At 51.5% G+C, this 20,875-nt stretch overlaps 8 protein-coding genes across 8 annotated transcripts; 3 read left to right on the plus strand and 5 right to left on the minus strand.

Moving 5' to 3' along the window:
- Positions 1 to 304: 304 nt before the first annotated feature.
- On the plus strand, positions 305 to 2,720 carry GT037_008695 (pq loop repeat protein; the record flags this gene model as incomplete). Its single annotated transcript, XM_038933742.1, has 5 exons — positions 305 to 349; positions 396 to 413; positions 472 to 675; positions 730 to 1,269; positions 1,719 to 2,720. The coding sequence occupies 5 exons, from the start codon at positions 305 to 307 to the stop codon at positions 2,718 to 2,720; spliced, it is 1,809 nt and encodes a 602-aa protein (XP_038783707.1).
- A 179-nt stretch (positions 2,721 to 2,899) lies between these two features.
- GT037_008696 (uncharacterized protein) lies at positions 2,900 to 4,292 on the minus strand (the record flags this gene model as incomplete). Its single annotated transcript, XM_038933743.1, has 5 exons — positions 2,900 to 2,973; positions 3,052 to 3,219; positions 3,276 to 3,387; positions 3,437 to 3,547; positions 4,005 to 4,292. Coding segments are annotated over 5 exons (753 nt in total), but the record flags the coding sequence as incomplete, so codon positions are not given.
- Positions 4,293 to 4,865: 573 nt separating this feature from the next.
- GT037_008697 (uncharacterized protein) lies at positions 4,866 to 8,177 on the minus strand (the record flags this gene model as incomplete). Its single annotated transcript, XM_038933744.1, has 1 exon — positions 4,866 to 8,177. One exon carries the CDS (start codon positions 8,175 to 8,177, stop codon positions 4,866 to 4,868), a length of 3,312 nt encoding a protein of 1,103 aa, XP_038783709.1.
- Positions 8,178 to 9,489: 1,312 nt separating this feature from the next.
- On the minus strand, positions 9,490 to 10,080 carry GT037_008698 (uncharacterized protein; the record flags this gene model as incomplete). Its single annotated transcript, XM_038933745.1, has 1 exon — positions 9,490 to 10,080. The coding sequence occupies one exon, from the start codon at positions 10,078 to 10,080 to the stop codon at positions 9,490 to 9,492; it is 591 nt and encodes a 196-aa protein (XP_038783710.1).
- A 454-nt stretch (positions 10,081 to 10,534) lies between these two features.
- Positions 10,535 to 12,286, minus strand: GT037_008699 (phosphoglucomutase protein; the record flags this gene model as incomplete). The annotated part of the gene is made up of 1 exon (XM_038933746.1): positions 10,535 to 12,286. The coding sequence occupies one exon, from the start codon at positions 12,284 to 12,286 to the stop codon at positions 10,535 to 10,537; it is 1,752 nt and encodes a 583-aa protein (XP_038783711.1).
- Positions 12,287 to 12,869: 583 nt separating this feature from the next.
- On the plus strand, positions 12,870 to 14,623 carry GT037_008700 (fatty acid desaturase; the record flags this gene model as incomplete). Its single annotated transcript, XM_038933747.1, has 2 exons — positions 12,870 to 13,063; positions 13,114 to 14,623. The coding sequence occupies 2 exons, from the start codon at positions 12,870 to 12,872 to the stop codon at positions 14,621 to 14,623; spliced, it is 1,704 nt and encodes a 567-aa protein (XP_038783712.1).
- Positions 14,624 to 15,481: 858 nt separating this feature from the next.
- GT037_008701 (d-xylulose 5-phosphate d-fructose 6-phosphate phosphoketolase) lies at positions 15,482 to 18,163 on the plus strand (the record flags this gene model as incomplete). The annotated part of the gene is made up of 5 exons (XM_038933748.1): positions 15,482 to 15,781; positions 15,840 to 16,259; positions 16,305 to 17,087; positions 17,137 to 17,300; positions 17,362 to 18,163. 5 exons carry the CDS (start codon positions 15,482 to 15,484, stop codon positions 18,161 to 18,163), a joined length of 2,469 nt encoding a protein of 822 aa, XP_038783713.1.
- A 339-nt stretch (positions 18,164 to 18,502) lies between these two features.
- GT037_008702 (kinesin family protein) lies at positions 18,503 to 20,866 on the minus strand (the record flags this gene model as incomplete). Its single annotated transcript, XM_038933749.1, has 3 exons — positions 18,503 to 20,146; positions 20,196 to 20,605; positions 20,656 to 20,866. The coding sequence occupies 3 exons, from the start codon at positions 20,864 to 20,866 to the stop codon at positions 18,503 to 18,505; spliced, it is 2,265 nt and encodes a 754-aa protein (XP_038783714.1).
- Between the last annotated feature and the right edge of the window lie 9 nt (positions 20,867 to 20,875).

Raw genomic sequence — 20,875 nt, forward strand, 5'->3', positions numbered from 1 at the left:
AAGCTATTCGAAGATCGGACCTCGGAGGTAGGCAGCTTTCCAGGGTCAACCATGTCATGTATTGTCGCGCTTTCGCCGTAACAGCGGTACATCTGCGGGTGATTCATCGCCATCGGGGTTGTTTAACTTCGTGCATCCGTGCTTTCGTAGTGCGTCTCGCGACATGTTGTTGCTCTCCAATTGCTCTTGGCGCGTTGTTAAGAAGGACGTGGTGGACGTGCAGTGGAGGGTGTTAATGAACGACAGCTCTTGAACATCACAAACGGATTCCTTCAACAAACATATCGGCTCTTGAGTGTCGATCATGGACGTGCCAGTAGCCGCGAACGTACTAGGTACACTCGGCGCAGTACGTATATCCTGGACTTTTGAAGCGGTTGTGTTGATAAGAACAGGTGTGTTGGTCCGTTCAGGTACACAAACGCCTCAAGCTACCACGATCAAAGGAGCTCAACTAATAGTGCGACATAGTTGGTTCCCCAGATCGTTATCAACTATCACAGACATAATGCTACCGGACTCCAGCCAACTATGATGATGCTTTGGGCATGGGCTGGAGTCCCACTTGGAGTTTATAACATTGCAGAAGGGTACAACATTGCGCTACGGATTCAGCCTCAGATCCTTACCATCCTGAGCCTAGTAACTTGGATCCAGTGCTACTACTACGAGAAGGTCAATAGTTCTTCTCGAAGAGTATTCTCGAGTATGGCGGCTAACGTGTAACAGAATTGGTCAGTTGTCCGCTCCCTCGCTGTTGTCATCCCGGTGGCTTGTCTGATGGGGGGCATTCAAGCTGGCCTCATTTTTGCTATTGAACATGCGAAGGCCGAGGGTCTTCACTGGCCCAGTATCCTTATGGCAGTTGCTTCAGCTACTCTACTTGCTGCTGGTGTCATGAGACACTACTGGGACATCTACGTCCATCGTACTGTCAGGGGTATTTCCTTCATATTCGTGGGCATCGATGCCCTAGGCGACCTCTTCTCCTTGGTGTCAGTCGTCTTCCAGCCAAGGCTTGATATTCTGGGCCTGGTCATCTATGGCTCCGAACTGGTGCTTTGGGTCGGAATTTTCGTTTGCGGAGCTTACTACAACCTCCCGACTTGGTACGCTGCAAAGAAAAAAGAGGAAAGAAGCAACCCGGGCGTGAGTGAGTCTGATGGAGGGGTGGTAGTCGCATCTGGCATTGCGCTCCACGACCTGCCCTCCAGCACCTCTGTATTCAGGACGCCATCGGGTGAAATTGAAGCTGTTCGGCAGCGCAGTGTGAGTTCAGTGCATGGCGCCAGCTTGGAGCACTTGCCGCGAAGAGTATAAGTGAAGTGTCGATTCAGCTATATTCAATCCAGGGTCTTTGATTACATCTTTCACTCCATACACCATTTGTACCCGCTAGCCATCTACTGTATAGACAACTCTGAACTGTGTGGCTACTTCCGTGTCTGCGTGAAAAGTCACGCGTTTGTTGCTTCGCGGTTCTTCAACTTTGGGTAGGCGCACGCACCTTCTCCACAAACGCTCCTCTCGCTCCCCACACTCGGATCTACGACAACCATCCGCGACTCTTCATGATCTGATTTCAACGTCAGAAATTATCGACCGCGTTAACATTATAATCAAGCGTCAGTTGCTCGTATAAGTAAGCTAGCTTGCACTCCCACGATCAACATCTTTTCACGACCTCGAACCCGGATTACTTATTCGACCTATTACAGAGCACGAATATCGCAGTAATACCAACAAGACCAAACAGTCAGATTGATTGTAATTCAACCCCGGCTCCTGACTTTGATTCCACCATGATGTCCAATACTACAACCAAAGTCACCTCCTTGGATTCGCAATCCGATGGCGCGTCAGTACCACACCCGACGCCGGCAACTGAACCTATAGGTAGTCCTTACGAGCCTGTCGACCCTCCTCCGGAGATGGACTACACGGCTGTCGCCAAGATCCTTGCTCCTATCCAGGAATCACTCAACGAGGCCGCCATGGAGGCAGCTTTCCCATCCCCACCCATCAACACACCTGTATACGGCTCTCCGGCTCCATCCGTAGCGTATCGTTACCCATTGACCCGGGGTCGCGGCTTCAGTTTGATTGGCGATAGACTCGTGCAGCTGAAGCTCAATGACCGCAAGCTCCGCAACCGCGAAGGAGACGTGGGCTCGAGCATCTACTCGCCCGAAGCATCCGTCGCCGAGGATGAAGAAGCCGATATTGCGAGTATCTCCGAGGTTCTGAGTGACAGTGGTAGGGACAAGCAAGGTTCCGGGCAAATTCGTAAGAACCCTGGTTCCATCGATATGAATGAGGACTCAGTACCTATTGCTCTAGGCTCCCCTGCCGTGAACCCGCGCATCGTCGAGTACCTGACTTTCACCTCTGATGATCTGCCCACGAATTCGGTCGCCCCTTGCTTTCCCTCTACGCTCATGAAGACGAGCACCGGGTCCCTCAAGACTGTTATTGAAGGAAGCGACCAGGCTAGCGAAAAGAGCAATGGTGTCACTGAAAAGAGCAACTGGGCTGAAGAGGTCGAAGAGGCTGTCGATCGCACTTGTCTCCGCCTTGAGCAGCTAGCTGATGACGAATGGAAGAAGGACAGCAGTAAGACCTTCGCCGAATACTATGTCGCTCGCCTCGAGCGCCTGCTCGGCAGCAACAAGCGGATCGTTCCTGTCAGCATCAGGAAGAGCCAGGATGCAAGTGAGTAGGTCGTCGGAAAGTTTCAGCTTACGACATCTCACGAGTAGGAAGATGGCTCATAAAAGGTGACGGCGTTCACGGTATGGGTAATGCTTTAGATGGCTTTCACGGTCTTAACGGTTCAGTATCTTGTCAACGGCGACCATGGTTCTTTATACCCATCACTTCCTTCGTTCATGACTTACGAGTTTACGATGATGGTTTCTTCGATAGCAGGTTCAATAGTGGGGCCTGACATAGCAGTAATGATAATGTATTTTCCTTTTATGACGTGGTTGACCCTGCTGCGTGTGCGTCACAGAACCTACGCAAAACGGGAATACGAACCATTTCTCATACCAAGTCCCTGCAAAATTGCAACAACAGCCAGTGTAATGGCTGTAGGTTTATCATTGCTCTTCCAGTAAGCCGCACCAGCAGCAGCTAGCATACCTGTCAAGATGCCTGCGATGCTCTTGTCGTATACATCGTAGATACCAGTAACCGACCATTTGTAATTGAGTATACCTATAGAGGCTTTTATTAAACGAGGAAGCGTAACAGAACGCCAAAAATGGACTTACTCATCATCAGGAAGAAACCGCTACCTTCGTACCAACCGATCTTACTGGCACCACGGAGCATGACCGGGAGGGTATTCATCGTGGGATGTTTGAACTGATCGAGACCTTTCATCTACAGTCAATGTTAGTATACTGTTATTCATAGGGAGCTCTGCGCCTACTGTATGGCCAATTGCCAAGATGGCGTAGGCAGCCGAGGAAGCCTGCAAGAGAGGGTGTGATTGGGAGGTTGCCGACGCCATTGTGTTAATCGCTATACTTGAACGACCAATCTATACGATGTCTGTAGTGGCGAATTGGAAACGAGCACTGGGGATAAGGAAGGAGGAATCTCTATGTTGTTGTTGTTACAGGGACGCACATGTCACGATCGCGTCGTTGTGATGCTCAGGCTGGTTACCAGCCGAGGTCAGTATGAATTAGGACGGTCTTCCCCACTTTTTGCGGGTCCGCCCAAAGCTACTCTTTGATTGTGTACCATACGCGCATATCCAGCCTCAGGCATACTTGTCTCTCCATGTAGTCTCATAGCATGCGGTTCCTGAAGCCGTGGAAAAGGTCTGTGGCCTGAAGTTGACAAGAGCGGCCGACCACTGATGATGGTCAATGAGATTAATACTTTGCACACTTGAAATTCTCAAAAGAGCCCCTTCATTCAAAACCGCCGTCGCAATTATGGTTCGTCGTACACTGTCACAACAATCCACAAAGGAACTCCCTTCACATCACCACACAAACGGCACCTTCCCACCTACTTGGCCTGTCCCCCTTCCTGATCACAATTTGCCTATTTGTGCCGTGTACGCCCCTCTTCTTCATCAGCTTCTCTCTTTCTTGCGGTGCTGGTCCTCCATGTTGGGGACACTTGTAATCGATCCATATGGTTCTGGTGGTTGATACGGTACAGCTCTCGTGACTCTCTTTAGCCTTTTGGCATTGTTGAAAATCTGCGGCGACGCAGAGGTCGTAGCCTTTGCGTTTGCAAGGGAGGTAACGGATTTTGTAAGTTGTGCACATCGTTTATCGTAGCTGGGTTTCGTGCTGATGTATTAATGTACAGAGTTGATACAGGTAGTCAGAAGAGTAGAGCTTGGATGTAGACGGATGACAGTGTAGAGTGGTCATGACATGCGATTCTTGTGAAGAGGGCGTCGTCGGAGACAAGTGAATGCGTGGGCATACGTGTACGTACGTATAGACGCATCACCTGAATGGAAATAAGAAGAAGTCTCCACTAATTCATATGATATATGTATTCCCTAACTCAGCCACCATAAGGGGAGAGAGAAGATTTGTTGACACCACCAAATGCTGAACCATATAACCATACCCTGATGCCAATCTTAATATTATACAGAAACACCCTGCCGGCTAGGGTCCGAAATGAAGACATCGCTTGAGATATAAAGGAAGCGGTATAGTACAAAATTGTCTAATCCAGAACGCCCAAGTTGGTGTATGTGTGCCTCATCTCTCTTCGTATTCTCTTAGCTGGACGTGAATATCCAGAATCCCATGCTTGAAATGCATGATGTCACGCCACATCCAAGTCGACCTTATATCCCTTAGAAGAGTAACGCTCACGAGGGTCTAAGCTTCAATGATACTAAGCAAAGAGTCAAAAACGTCGTCTTCTTCGCTCTCTTCAACTACCTGACGTTGCGCATATGCATGTGCTTCAGCATCACTATCCTCGCCTAGTTGGCGTTGTGCAAACGCACGCAGTTCCGCGTCACTATCCTCTCCGTCGTCGCTTGAGAAACTTTTGATGCTTTCGTCTGCAGAACTTGCACTCATTTCAAAATCTGGCGCCGAGGCGCTATCATTGTCGCCGTCAGTGACACCGGGCCAGCTTTGCTCACCGTCATCGTTGTCGTCATCGGGTTCAGTATCGCCGCCGTTGTTGTAAGCATTGAAGCCAGGGCCGCCCACAAAAGGCCCCGAGTGCGGCGTTGCGTATGCGAAAGGCGTTGACTTTCCTGCAACGGCAGCAGAGCGCTGACTTGGTCTGCTCATGACATCTGAGTTGGATCGCGGTAGGGCAGGCTGTGATGAGTAGAATGGTGAGGGTGGTTCTCGCGAGTGACGAGGAGTCGCATTCCATATTGGAACCTGCGCAGTCTCAGGCCGTGGGGAGGAGGAATTCGCAACACGGCGTCGCTTCAATCTCGTCATTGAAAGGCTAGGTGCATGTGAAATTGGCTGTGGGGCGGAAAATTGTTCTGTGGTAGAAGCGTGGAGGCGGCGCTTTGACAAGCGGGATGGGTGGGTGTCGATGACTGAAGCAGAGACTGTGCGATTGCGATAGTATTGCGGGCGTTGTGGGTGGTTCTCGCTCAATGGAGAAATGGGCTGGGGTTGCTTATTTTTCAGAATCGAATTGGGGGTAATCGATCTCCGCCAATTTCGCCCAGCAGGACGCATCGATAGCTGAACTGACTGGTTGCTTCCAAAAGAGGAATGCACACTGGCAGGCGGCGCATCATATGTCTCAACAAACTGCCAGCATGCTTCTTTTGCATCAGCCTCTGGAACATGAGGCTGGCCATGTTCATCGATGCCTTCCATCTGTGAGTCTTTGTCAGGTTGACAGCGAGGTAACTGTCGCAGTTCCGGCCATGACTGTTCCATGACGACAAATTCGTTGCGGTCGACTTGCTGTGTATAAGCTTCGCGGACCGTCACGTATAACCTTTTCTTTCCGCCAGAGACTCTCATCATGACGCCCGCAGAAAGGAATTGGGCATTCCAGAGCGCGCTACTGGACATTTCAGCAGGCGTAAGAAATCGTAGCCGCGACTCTTTAATTACTTTTCGTAAAGGTATGTACGGCGCCCGAAGACCAGGGTATGCAGCAATCATAGGATTTTCGTCGCTGTCATCGTACTGCAGATAGTCGAACACGTCGGAAAAGGCGTGTGACAGAGCTTCTTGGATATCTTTGGCACTAGAGCCTCTGAATGTGACATCTCGCACGAAACCCCTGCTTTGGAGTCGCTTGTAGACTAGGTTATTGCTTCCACAGGCTTTCGGGAATAGCCAGTCGTCCGTAGACCCTGAAGCCCAATTACTAATGTCTTGGCTACTCCATCCGTTCTCAGTCTGACTTGGCACGGAGTCTTTATTTGAGTTTCGGGTTACAGGATAGGGGCTAGAATCTGTGTCTCGTCCGAGAAATGGTATGGTGATAGCCTTTGATGTCCGGGCTTGAGTCCACTCTTCGGAATTCTGTGTTGTTTTGGTTACATCATGCATTGGTTCTTCAGGCGAGAACCAGATGCCTTTCAGGTCAGGGCCCCATGGTAACAGGACGACTTCCACCTCCCAAGGTTGCAGCGATGTGGGTGGCGCTGCAGCTTCCAACACATTCAATCTGTCTTTGATGTTGTCAAGTTCCATCTCAGTATCCTTGCGATCCATGGCTGCGAGAACAAGAGCTGAAGAAGTAGTCGAGTCTACGGAGCCGAACGACGTCGTAACATTATCTACGCGCCTTCTGCCAAAAGAGCTGTTGCTAGATTGGTCATCCATGGCCTGATGCATCCGTTCATGTTCGTCCAAACGATGCTCCACATCAATGAGCCTACCCTCATACATCTCCAAGGTCTGATTCAGATCTTCGGGCTGAACATAATTGAAGGACCCATTCTCCAGCAAATCCAGGCGGCTGCCAAGTTCCTGCATAGTGCTAGCTACGTTAGGTATGGAGTTTAACAGGTTGTGAAGAGGAGCAAGGTAGGAGACGAGCTTCTGGAGGCCTTGTGCAGGAGCCGATTGGAGGAGGGTTTGCAGCTGTTCCTGTGGCGCTGCAGGAGTGTTCTTTGGCAAGAGCTGAGTGGGAACCGTGGCATATGTCTGTCCTTCTGATGAGCCAGCGGATTGCTGTTGGATCTCCGAAGTTATCCGCTTCATTGCTTCAATCATATCTTTCCCATCCTGTACGGCCCGATCCGCAGCACTCAGATCTGGTGTATTCCCAACACTTGGAGTAGCCACCTCGGTAGCGCTCTGTATGTAGTCGTCGGGATTGTAGGTATTCGGTATGGTGTCGCCGGGCTCGTCAGGCTGGAAGTTGCGGTTGAACTCGAAGACTTGCTCAAGAATGCCGCGCGATGGACTGACGATGTTCGCTTCGTTTTGGACCGTGTGAGCCCTGTCTGGGGAGTTACTCGGCTCGTTGGAGGGCTTTCGCGGGGTATGAAGAATGTTGATATCGTCGGGTATTGTCGGTGTGGGCGACTGCTGACGATTAATCCGATCCATGCTCTGCAGGTTCATCATTGAAAGACCAAGACCCGCCACCGTTTGACGCGACTGATTTACGCCATTCCTAGCTTCGTTGTTAGCCACTGGGCGCCGTTCATGAGATAGCAAGCAGACTGAAGGAATTCCAGGAAGGCCGCTCGTGCTGGTTTGTGAAGGAGTGTCCTGACTTTGTAGCAAGCGACTGAATGAGTTGGTGTGAGTAGACTGTTGCAAGAGTCGCTGACTGTGACTAGGCAGCTGGTGCATGCGCTCATTGTATTTGGCCTGGCCCCCTTCGGACAGAAGGTTGTCTTCCAATTGTCGCTCTTCACCTCTCACATGAAGCGATTGAAACGGCGCATTTGTCAAAGGCGCAGATTTTTCTGGCGCACGCGATGCCCTCAAATGGAAGCAGGCATGGTGCCCACAAACACACCACGTTGAGCGCTCACTGCTAGGCCTGTGCTCGGCGCTCTCATCGTGCAGCTCAGCACTGAGCTTGTCCCAGAATTGATCACATCCACACTGTCCTACATTCGCGTCGCGATAGTTGCATGGCCCGTCTGGAAGCGATCGTCTCGAAGGTGTTGGTGGAGGTAAGGGTGTATAATTGCTTTGTCGCGTGATGTTTGGATTTGGGTCCACGAAACCCGCCATTGGTGTTGATGGCTGAGCATCCCGCAGAGGACGCGAAAAGTCTAAGAGTGAGACATGTCGCTGTTCCCGTCGAGGCTTCCCTCCCGTTAGCACGATTTCAGGAAAAGATGTTGGTGGGGCCGAGCGCGTACCGAAGATTCTGCGAGCACTTTGCGAAAACCGGCTCGTCACCGCGGGGGGATGCAAACGGTCTTTATACACAGGCAAGGCGGAGATTGAAGGACGCGCGACTGACGCGACAGAACTGGTGGGCATGCAGAGGGGAAAGAGGCCGTGGATACTTTTGGGCCGTGACTCTTTAGCACGCATGCATGCAACCAGCAACGGCTTAGTGACGGGCACCTGTAACACTTCCCCGGAGTCTGGGTACGCGCGGGATGGGCTATCGATACAAAATCGACGACATGATAGGTTGAGGCGCCGCATTCCTCCGGCTACCCTGTCTAGCTGACGGCCGGCCGAACACCCTGGCCGTTGGCTACCCATCCATCGAATCCAGCGAGGCTATAAACGCCATGCGCGGCTTGCGAAGAGTAAAAAGTAAACCCTCCATAGCAACCCTGATACATCTGCGAAAAAGCGATTTCTTCGCAGCCTCTCCAGCCTTACATGCTGCTTCCTCATTTGTCAAGGCAGCAATGACCCTATACTTGGCGTCTTTCCAATCCACATGGCATGCTGCTCATTGGTCAATACTCCAAGAGGACCGTCGCGCATCTGCATTGCATCTGCACGTCCAGCAGGCCCGACCATGATAGCTGCGTATGGCGACAAGTTTGGACCCAGACATCAGCCTCGGTTTCCGACAAATCTGTCCAAGGCAGAAACTATATGTGACTAGTTGTCGTCAGCGCTGCGTTTACCATGCATCTGACAGGGTCTCGAACGGGAAGGCGGGCGCTAGTTGAGGAAGTGATACATCATTCTGCGATACAAGAATCTGCCGGAGCTCGTCCCATCTCATGATGAGTAGGGCGCATCTCGCGTCTTGTGACCCAGATCTTCTCTGTGCTGCATACATGATGCGTACCCACACACACCATTGCCCTACAGGCCGCGAAGCACTTACGTATTACACCAAGGATTCTTGTCGCGTGCACCTTTTGGTATTGTTATGGATGCCGGAACGAATATTCTGCCACCATGTACCAATCTACCGGCCGGCGTTCTAGGGTTATAACTTTCACATTAAGCATTACCCAAGTATACATGAATTGCTAACCATTGTACGTTAAAAAGTCTCCAGCTTGTGTAAGAAACCAAACAACACCGTCTGTCATTCAAGCTTCCTCTTCAAACTCCAACGAGCCCATCATCCCATCATCCCGTTGTCAACCTGGAAACCCCTCGGAACGATACCTCCCGTCGTGATCAGCGAATCGTCCGCCACCAAGAAACAGTACACCGTGTATGGCGGAATCCTCATCACAACCCCCTTCTTCATCTTTAGTTCCGTGGGCTGGAAGTCCTTCATATCCATCTTTTCAGGTTCATAACGAAGCTGCCAGCGTTCCGCCTCAGACAACGGCCTTCCGTTTAGCTGAACCGTTGGCTCGCCCTCCTCCGCGAGAAAGTAACACTCGTTAGTGGTGAAGCGAGCGGCTGACACAAACTGGGATTGGAAGAGAATCCGATGGGCAAGCCAGAATGGATCTTGTTCCATATAGTATTGGAGAGTAGGTAAGTTATTATGTGAATAGTTGATGTTCATGACAGTGGTTGGAATGACAGGGGCCGGGAGAAAAGGACAGCATATGAGGGGTTGATTATTGGATCGGAAATGGGCCCTGACTTGTCCTTTGGTCCATTGATAGGTCTGCGGTGCGGCAGATACTTCGACGTCGACTGCCTCGTTTGGGTTGCTCCAGGAGGTCAGAAGGTCAGCGATGAGTGTAGTTGCCATAGTAGGCGTTAGGCGTGTCGGAAGCAGTTGGATAAGACCTATTTGTGAGGTAAATGAGATGTCTTACGTGCAGAGAGTAACTGGGTGGTAGAGAAGTGGGAGGTAGGATGGTGTATTGAAGATACAAGCAGATGTATGGAAATCTTGTGGCTTGAGAACTCCAGGTGAAGGTGCGGGTGGAGGTAAGTGGCTCGCCAATATAAAACGATGTCCCAATACAGTTGAATCAAAGGATAAAGTAGCAGACGAACGATGTCTGTTCTCTCAGTGAATGCGATGTCTATTCTATAAACATGGGGAGATGCGCTTGCTTGATACCATCACCTGAGATGAGCTCTGGAGACAATCAATAGTACTTTGGCGCTCACAATGGCGCCCTCTTTCAATTTTGCAAATGGACATACCTACGATATCTTTAACAGTATTGAAGCTAGCCAATTCACATGATTCTAATCTAAGCAAGTCTCAAGCCGTTTTCCTCAGGCTTGAACCATTCCCGCAGAAGATCATCCAATATTTCGTTAGCACCCTTCTTCGCCTCTTGGCTACTCTTGCCTTGACACTCAATGTAAAGCTTGATCTTCGGTTCGGTTCCGCTTCCTCTGACTGTGAATACCGCCCCGTCATCTAGCTCACATGTTATCATCTGGCTAGTGACATCTACCGGCAGATCGGGCTTGTGGTCCTTGCTCTTTGAGTCATAGCCTAGGGTCAGATCTCGCCAACGCACAATCCTGCGGGACCCGATGGTGGTGGGGTGCGGGCTGCCCAGTGCACGGATGGCTGTGAACACGGACGTCGTCACGGATGGGGATGGTGATACGAGATAGGTGTTCGCGTCCTCAAAGTAGCCAAGGTACTCGTAGAGTTGCTGCAGTTTGGCATATGGAGTAAGACCTTGTGTGGCCCAATGCGACGCGGCAGTGAGGAATACTGCAGCTGCGCTGATAGAGTCCTTGTCATGTACGGTTTGTGGAATCATGTATCCCAAGGCTTCTTCGAACGCGTAGACGACATCGTAGCCTTCGCTATCGAGTTGTCGCGCGACGTTCCCAAGCCACTTGAATCCGGTTAGAGTCTCGGTAAACTTAAAGCCTTCCTTCTTCGCCAAAGCCGCGAGCATCCTGGAACTGACGGTGGAAGCCAGCATCGCAAGCTTCTCTCGTGGTTTTGTCTCCGGGTAGCGTTCGAAGAGATACGATCCGAGCAGCGCTCCAAGTTGGTTTCCGCTAAAGATGTGCCATCTGTCTCCTACCTTCTCTGCTGCCGCGAGTCGGTCTGCATCAGGATCGCTAGCGAGGATGAGGCGTGTGGATGACTTGTCGGCCGTTTCGATTGCCAGGTCAAGCGCACCCTTCTCTTCAGGGTTTGGAAACTTTACGGTGGGGAAGTCAGGGTCTGGTTTTGCTTGAGCTTCCACCACAGTCATTTGCGAGGCCACACCAAGTGTTTCTGCACATCGCTGCATGGCGGGAAGGCCAACACCATGCATAGGGGTATACACAAATCTGAGCTCTGGGTCCATCTTGACTTGGACATGCTCGGGCTGCGCAGCGCAAAGGATGGCTCTATGATAGTTGTCTTGTACCAGTCCTAGACTTCCCTCCACAAGGAGCGAAGAATCTACCAGCGTCGTATCCCAGGTGACAGGCTTCAGGTTTTCCATGATGGAATCAGCAATTCCACTATCGTGTGGAGGGATGATCTGGCAGCCATTTGACCAGTAGACCTTGTATCCATTGTCTTTGGCCGGGTTGTGACTGGCTGTTATCATAATTCCAGCAGCGGCTTCGAGTTCGCGAACGCCAAAGGGAACCATGGGCGTATGGCTGGGTTCCTCATACCACCACACTTTGATGCCTTTAGCAACAAAAGCGGCTGCGGTGAGCTTGGCAAACTTTTCTGAGTTGTGCCGCGCGTCTCTGCCAATTACCACACCCCTTCTCTTTACATTCTCTTCAGTTTTGAGCAAGTAGGCTGCAAGTCCTTGGGAAGCTTGTATCACCGTCAGAGAGTTCATGCAAGCGAATCCGCCCTGCATAGGCCCTCTGAGTCCAGCTGTCCCGAAAGCGATGCGATGTCGAAGTCGCTTCTCGAGCTCGTCGGTATCGCCATCAACTAGCAGCTTGTAGATTTCATCTGTAGTTGTTTTGTCTTGGTCGAGCTCCAGCCATTGCCTCGCCAATTCCTTGATGTCTTGAGTCATTGTCGAGCTTTTGATCTTCAGGATGAAGTCTGTGTTGAGCAAGTTGTTCGAAAGGGACTATGGAACGAACAGAAAGATCGGAAGTCGAGGGACGTTAGTCAGCATAGAATGGTCATGTAGTGGCAGACGCAGCAGAGTGAAGGAGTGTCGGAGTTTGCCGACAGAAAGCGGCCGACAGCAGGCTCAAGTGGGCACCTGCCAGATTTATGCTTTCCAAGACATTGGGATTTCTCTAGCCTCACGTGTGGAACTCGGTGAGCTTCTGCTTAGGCATACGGAGCCCTCACGCCATGACATGTTCTTGCGATGGCATGTGATGCCGCTTCTGGGTGCGGCTCTGGGGGCGTGGCGAGGGCAACGTGGGGGCGTTGGCGTGCAGGGCCCAGGCAAGCTTCGGAAGTTTATCAGCTCATCCTCTCCTGTTCCACTGGCTGGCTCCGGCGCAACTCACCGCGAGACTAGTTGCTTCTGAGACACCGCAAAGTTATGGTCTGGCCGCGTCTGTCTTGAAATTCCTTTGTCAATTGAAGCCACAGCTGGACACCCGTCTGTATACCCTTCGCGTACCACACCGCATCGCATCATGGCCGCCCGGGCAGACAGGAAGTCCAAGGTCTTTAGTCGGCAAGAGATCGAAGCTCAGATTGCCAATGGCCGCTCCATTGTCATCGTAGACAACAAGGTCTTGAAGGTGGATGCATGGCTACCCTACCACCCTGGCGGTGATAAAGCCATTCGGCACATGGTGGGACGCGATGCAACAGACGAGGTCACTCGGTATGCCCGTTTCAACTATCCAACAAGGCTATCTGCTGACCTGTACTCAGTTTCCACTCTACACAAACGCTCGAGCTCATGAACCGCTACCAAATCGGCCGCATCGAAGGACGATGGACCAACTTCCTACCACCGATGCAAGGAGGAAAGTTCAGGACACAGGAAGAGCTGGACAAGCTTTCTGAGGAAGAATACATGGAATCATGTTCGGTTTCAGAGCAGGAGACTGCAAGCTCAGCTTCTTCTGCCAACAGCAGCCCTCTCTTTGAACCGGTGGACCGGTCTTCCGCCTCGATTCGCAAGCGCAACGGAGCCGATATTGGTGGAGCTTCCTCGAGCTCTAGTGTCTCATCGGTCGAACTAGAAGATGTCGTCGCTCCGAAGATGTCAGTACTTGATAGACGGACTCAGGAAGAGCTCAACTTCGACAAGGCCAAATACCCGTCTCTAGATCCAGCCACTCAAGATCACATCACACAAAAGTATCGCGAGCTACAAGAGCGTATCAAGCAAGCAGGCCTCTACGATTGCAATTATACTGCCTACGGTATCGAATGCCTACGTTATGGGTCCTTCTTAGCCGGATTCCTGTTCTTGTTATCATCTGGTTGGTATATTACTAGTGCCATCCCGCTTGCATGCTTTTGGCACCAGCTCACATTCACGGTCCATGATGCCGGACACATGGGCATCACCCACGATTTTACGACCGATTCCACCATCGCAATGTTCATTGCCTCGTACGTAGGCGGGTTGAGCGCTTGCTGGTGGAAATACAACCATAACGTGCACCATCTTGTTACGAACCACCCCGAACATGATCCCGATATTCAATACATTCCCTTCTTCTCTATCACGCATCGATTCATGGAGAGTCTCACCACGACCTTTTACGAGTGGGTCATGGAATACGATGCCTTCGCAAAGTTCATGATCCGGATTCAACACTACACCTACTACCCGATTATGCTGTTCGCACGCTTCAATCTGTATAGATTGTCTTGGATGTATCTGCTCCTTGGAAAGGGCCCCAAGAAAGGGCCTGCATGGTGGCACCGATACTTTGAGTTGATAGGCATGGCAGTTTTTTGGACCTGGTTCGGCTACGGGGTGGTATACAAGTCCATACCTGACAACTGGAGTCGGTTCTGGTTTGTTATGATTGCCCACGCACTTACGTCTCCGCTCCATGTGCAAATCACGTTGTCTCATTTCGCTATGAGTACAGCGGATCTGGGTATCCACGAGTCGTTTGCTCAGAAGATGCTCCGCACAACGATGGATGTTGACTGTCCTCAGTGGTTGGATTTCTTCCACGGTGGCCTTCAGTTCCAGGCCATCCACCATCTGTACCCACGAATCCCCCGTCATAACCTAAGACAAACCCAGAAATTGGTTCAGGAGTTCTGTAACGAGGTCGACATACCGTATGCGCTATATGGTTTCCTCGATGGCAACAAGCTGGTCGTTGGGCGACTTGCTGATGTAGCAAGGCAGGCTGCCATCTTTGCTGAATGCCAGAGGACGATTGCTGCGGAAGGAGATTACGGAATGCACTGAAAGATATACTATAGATATTTTAGAGCAAAGAGATACGTTATCTATCCACTTGATCTACGGTTTGTTGTAGCAATGATTGGGGTTGAAGCATTACCTTAGGCCACGAGTCTGCCCAGGCTGTACAAAGATGCTTTAGTCGCAAACTTGCGATTGATGCCTGCGTAGATCATTGTCCGCTCGGATAAGGGTTCCGACACCGAAACCAGGGTTGGGTGGGAAGTGGAGGCTTGCTTGTCCGCCGCGTTCCGCTGTTGAGAGCATGCTGAAGGTATACTCAGGACTGGCGCATCAACCTTGCCACGCCAACTCGAGCACAATTCTTATTTCACCAGCGGGAAGAAAGACATCCGGTACCCAGGTACTCTTCGTTGCCGACTCAGTCAGCTCAGACATATATCACGCCATGTATGGCAGATGGCGAGGATTGACAGGAACGCGTCGCCACTAGCGTGACTGTTGGTTGACCCCACCTCGGTCCATCAGGCCATGACGCAACCAACAAACAGTCCCAAAAGGAATTTGTAGCTATGATGGTATCGCGCTGCAGTAGCATGATTACGTGCAGAGCACCAATGACAGAGCTCAATGGATCAGGAGAGCGTCTCCGGCTCTGCCGCTGACCAGCTTCCAAGCTTGCAACCGCGACTACTGCCGCGCGACTGCTTAAAGGTCCTCTACCTCTTCTCTCCAACATTATCTGAAACCCTTACTCCTCAATCTCTACACGTATTTTCTGCTTGCAATTGCTGTGTGGAGCCTCTATATCCCACGCAATTCAGCCACCTCTCCCAGATCTAGCGGCACTCGAGACCTTACCTGAACGGAAGAAAGGTCGGACCTTTCAGACAACCTGTGATCATGGACGCCATGGTAGCGAAAGCTCCAGTAGACCCAGAGACAGTAGTTGAAGATGTCGAGCACCTCAGCATCTCCTCATACGGGCCCGCAAGATCATCAGTCACCGAACATCCCCTCAGCGAGGATGAGGTGCGGAAGATGACCGATTATTTCCATGCTTCTCTGTACATGTGCTTGGGCATGATTTATCTTCGGAGGAACCCTCTTCTCCGCGATCCACTCACTCTGGACCATCTCAAGCGACGCCTTTTGGGACATTGGGGATCGGATGCTGGACAGAGCTTCACATGGATTCACATGGTATGAACAATTATATGCGGTTCTTGAATCGTAACAAGCTAACTTTATAACTTTGTAGAACCGTCTCATCAAGAAGTACGATTTGGACGCTATCTTCATATCTGGCCCTGGCCATGGCGCGCCCGCTGTTCTCTCAAACAGTTTCCTCGAGGGAGTCTACTCTGAGGTCTATCCCGACAAGAGCGAAGATGAGGAGGGTATGAGGCGCTTTTTCAAATCTTTCTCGTTCCCCGGCGGAATTGGATCTCATGCCACACCCGAGACACCTGGTAGCTTGCACGAGGGTGGTGAGCTGGGTTACTCTATCTCTCACGCTTTCGGAACGGTCTTTGATCACCCAGATCTCATCGCTCTGACTATGGTTGGAGACGGTGAGTCTGAGACTGGTCCTCTTGCTACGAGCTGGCATTCAACCAAATTCCTGAACCCGATCACGGATGGCGCGGTCTTGCCAGTGTTACATCTGAATGGCTACAAGGTATGGCGCTTAACATTGTCGAAGGATTTGGCTAATACTGCATAGATCAACAACCCCACGGTTCTCGCTCGCGTAAGCCGCAAGGAGCTCGAAGCGCTCTTCGTTGGTTACGGATGGACACCCTATTTCGTCGAGGGCAGCGATATCCCATCGATGCACCAGGCTATGGCCGCTACGATGGAACGATGCGTCACAAAGATCCGCGAATATCAGAAAGAGGCTAGAGACTCGGGCAAGGCTTTCAGGCCGCGTTGGCCCATGATCGTGCTTCGTACACCCAAGGGCTGGACAGCACCCAGGAAGCTCGATGGAGACCACTTCTTGGAAGGTTTCTGGCGTGCGCATCAAGTCCCTCTTACGAATGTTCTCAAGGACAAGTCTCAGCTCAAAATATTGGAAGAGTGGATGCGCTCGTACGAGCCTGAGAAGCATTTCGACAAGAACGGCAAGCTTGTTCCTGAACTTAGAGAGTTGGCCCCCACTGGCAACAGGAGGATGAGCGCCAACCCTGTCACAAACGGTGGTCTTATCCGCCACAAGCTTCACGTACCCGACTTCCGTGACTACTCTGTCGAGGTGACCAAGGGCGGTGTCGCCAAGGTCGGTAGTATGGCCAACTGCGCGGCCTTCTTGCGCGACATCATCAAAGAGAACCAGAAAGACTTCCGTCTATTTGGCCCTGACGAGACTGAATCCAACAAGCTCGGCAAGGTTTACGAGGCAGGCAAAAAGGTTTGGATGGGCGAGTACTTTGAGGAGGACGAGGATGGTGGTAACTTAGCTTACGAAGGGCGCGTTATGGAGATGCTGTCTGAGCACACTGTAGAGGTAAGATACAAAACCCTCTTTATAACGCAGTAATACTAACTTTGCTCAGGGCTGGTTGGAGGGTTACATCCTCTCTGGACGACACGGTCTGCTCAACAGCTACGAGCCTTTCATCCACATCATTGACTCCATGGTCAACCAGCACTGTAAATGGATTGAGAAGTGCCTCGAAGTCGAGTGGAGACAGAAGATTGCTTCGCTCAACATTCTGCTGTAAGTGTCTCTGTACGAAACGCACATGAGACCTAGGCTGACTTCGTACACCCACATTTAGTACTGCGACTGTTTGGCGACAAGATCACAACGGATTCACTCACCAGGACCCTGGATTCCTCGACGTAGTGGCGAACAAGAGTCCTGAAGTTGTCCGTATCTACCTCCCGCCAGACGCTAACTGCCTACTTTCAACGATGAATCACTGCCTTCGTAGCGAGAACTACGTCAACGTCATCGTTGCCGACAAGCAAGAGCATCTCCAGTATCTCACCATGGAGCAAGCCATCGCCCATTGCACAAAGGGCGTTGGTATCTGGGAATGGGCGAGTAATGACAAGGATCAAGAGCCTGACATTGTCATGGCATCCTGTGGTGATGTTTCCACACACGAATCCCTCGCCGCGACAGCATTACTACGCATACATCTACCTGATCTCAAGATTCGCTTCGTAAACGTTGTCGATCTCTTCAAGCTCATCGACGAGGAGCAGCACCCTCACGGTCTCAAGGCACACGAGTACAAGGCCATCTTTACCGATGACGTACCATGTATCTTCAACTTCCACTCCTACCCCTGGCTGATCCACCGCTTGACATATGGGCGCAAGGGCCAGCAGAACCTGATCGTCCGCGGATACAGGGAGAAGGGCAACATTGACACTCCTCTCGAGCTGGCTATCAGGAATGGTACTGACCGCTACAGCTTGGCGATTGACGCACTTGACAACATCCCCAGCTTGGGTAACAAGGGTGCGGCAACGAGGGAGAAGTTATTGGATGAGCAGATCAAGGCCAAGAACTATGCGTACCACGAGGGCATGGACCCCAAGGAGACTGAGGATTGGGTTTGGCCGTTTTAGTCGCTTCCCTAATGGGTGGTTGAGGTTGATTGAACGAGCGCGGTTACTTTCTTCTGGGTTGAGATTGAGGCTACGATCCTGTATGATAATGATATCTTGAACGATTTGCTATTATCCCTTCACCTCTATGATACCCTGAGTGAATAACACATCTTCGACGGAAACGCCGGCGATGAAGAGTCGGAATTCAAAGAACCAAACTATGCAAGGCAGTCTTTGCTACCAAACCCAGAACGCCATTTCTATGCAATGCAAACATGCGCTCACGACAGGCGCGCTGCCAAAAACGCCGTGAACACCATGCTTGGTAAGAACGAACAGCAAAAAGGGAGCCTAAGCTCAGAAATCGTACCTAGCATCAAGGCTCAACCCCATCCTCATGTTATCCACCGTCTTGCCTCCAACACCTTTAAGCATAGCCAGCGATTCCAGATCCATGATTTCCGCATCGTCCATTTCGACCAGGCAGTTTACGATGTTATCCGCTTTCTTTGCACCCACACCCTTTAGCGCTTTGATCTGGTTGACGTCTCGTGAGTTGATGATCTTAAGAAGGTGCGAAGTGCGAGGTGTTTGTTGAGCGGCGGAATGGACAGGTAAATCAATGGTAGCAGTAGCAGCGGCGTCGTCACGGAATATGGGCAGTTTCTTGGTAGTCTTTTTTGGCTTGCGGGTGACTTTGGGTTTGCTGGTGTGTTGAAAGCTAGTGTCGGAGGCGTAGGATTCTTCGTGGTCAGAGGGCGGCGGGGGAGCAAATTCATCGTCATCTTCGGACTCATCTCTGTAGACTATTCTAGGCTTTGGGGTTTTCTTTTCAGCTTTCAGGGGGGCCATGAGAACGTTTGTGATGGGGGCTGCAGTGTGCGACGGGAGTTCAACGGGAGCAGAGACATGCTTGATGCTTTCCTCCCGTTTGGCGCGTATTCGGTCTTCGAGTGTTTTCATCTTGGACTCCAGCTTTGCGTTGCCAGGGAAAAATGGCTGTGCCAGTTGGTACATTCTCAGTGCACTGGTATCTTCTCCACGCATGTGGTGCTGCTTGGCCATTAGCAGGAACTGCAAGCCCTGCGACTTTCCATCCTCTTCGTGTGCATCGATGCGGTGCTCGAGCTCATCCAAACGCTTCTGCAGCTCTGCAGAAAGCGCTGGCGCAGCTGCGCCAGCATCTTGCAATGCCTTGGCTGCTAGAGCCTCGTCTACCTTTTGTGCGATGAGAGCTTCAATCGAGGCTTTTGTCAGGGCAGGCTCTTTACTCGGTATCCGTGAGGTGTTATCCCCAGTTCGGAATGCCTTTGTCGGTCGGGTCGCAAAGGTGGTGCTAGGTTCAGCTGCTCGCTTGGAACCCTCTGTTCTCCGTACTCCTTGGTTCTGTGCAAGGTTAGTCACACGAGGAGCAGCTTTGTGAGAATCAGAGTATACAGAGAAGGCCTTGATAGGCTTTTCCCCTTTCTTCTGCTTCTCTGCCTCTGGGATGTTCGCATTGGCTTTGGCCGCAAGCGATCTGAGCGGTTGCCGTGCCATGGTTGCTCCACCAAGGCTCGTGGTCGTCGCCAATGGCTTAACGGCCGTCTTGTACATTGGGTCGTTTTCCACCTCTGCGACCTCGATCTTCTTGGTTCGGCTAGCGAAGTTTAGAGAACTGATTGTGTCGAGATGGTATGCGCGGGTTGGGGCAAGGTTCAGAATCATGACAGTCAAGCCCTTATTCTGACCTAGGGACAAGATTCGCGTCATCTTGGACTCGCGGTATGGAATCCGGCTGGCTTTCTTGTTCATGGCTTCGACGCATTGTGCGAGCACGAACAGCGACTTGTTGATGGCCGAGCTCTCGACGAGGCGCTCTTTGTTGTTTTCGGTTCGTCTGTTGTCTTCGGATCCTGCAAGATCAATGCAAGATACTCGGCTGACGCGAACACTTTCTTCGGTGGTTTGCGTGATCTTTACGCAGAGGACGGCATGCGAGCGGGAGGAGTGTGCGTTGAGCTGCAGTATCGTTAGGACTGTTTTATCTCAGACGCGTGTAGACTCTAACCTTGGTAGCAGAGGTGGACCTGTTCATGTTGGCTTGATCGTAAAGCTGCTCAAACTCCTTCAATGTTGTGCATGGCTTCTCGGTAAGACCAACGACGACAGTCTTGCCGTGGTTGTCTCTGATGGGCAGACCAGACGGGGTGCGCTTCTCCGGGGGTTCGAACAGGTCGTAGACGCGATCGCAGTAGATCTCAAAGTACTCCAGAGCAACCTCGACTTGTGTGGCACCGGCCGTGTCTTTCTCGATCTTCTTGCATCGCCGGTATATTGAGCTCAGCAGCCTTGGGATGACACCGCGGTCCGCCAGCGACTTCCCTCCTCGCATCGTATGGGTCTTGCCGGTGCCGGTGCAGCCATGGGCAAAGATGGATAGATCAAAGCCATTGAAGAGATGCTTCACCGTCGGCGCGACTAGCCTCGAGTCAGCTTCCGTCCCGAAACGCGTCCCATCGCGAACTCACTCTCGGCGTCAAAAAGCTGCTGCTGTGTCGCGTCCTGCTCGTACACAGAGCTGAATTGGAAGCTGAAGGACTCGGCCTCGTTCTTGGGACTCGGTATCCGTACGACGGCCGGGGTAGTCTCGCCGTCCAATGTCTCTGCGGTGACAATGGTGTCTTTGTCGAGCTCCTGTTTCAGAAGAGGACGTATCCTCGCGACGACGCGTACGCTCATGGTGAAGGC

Source organism: Alternaria burnsii, assembly GCF_013036055.1.
Source record: "Alternaria burnsii strain CBS107.38 chromosome Unknown 744, whole genome shotgun sequence".
NCBI lineage: Eukaryota > Fungi > Ascomycota > Dothideomycetes > Pleosporales > Pleosporaceae > Alternaria > Alternaria burnsii.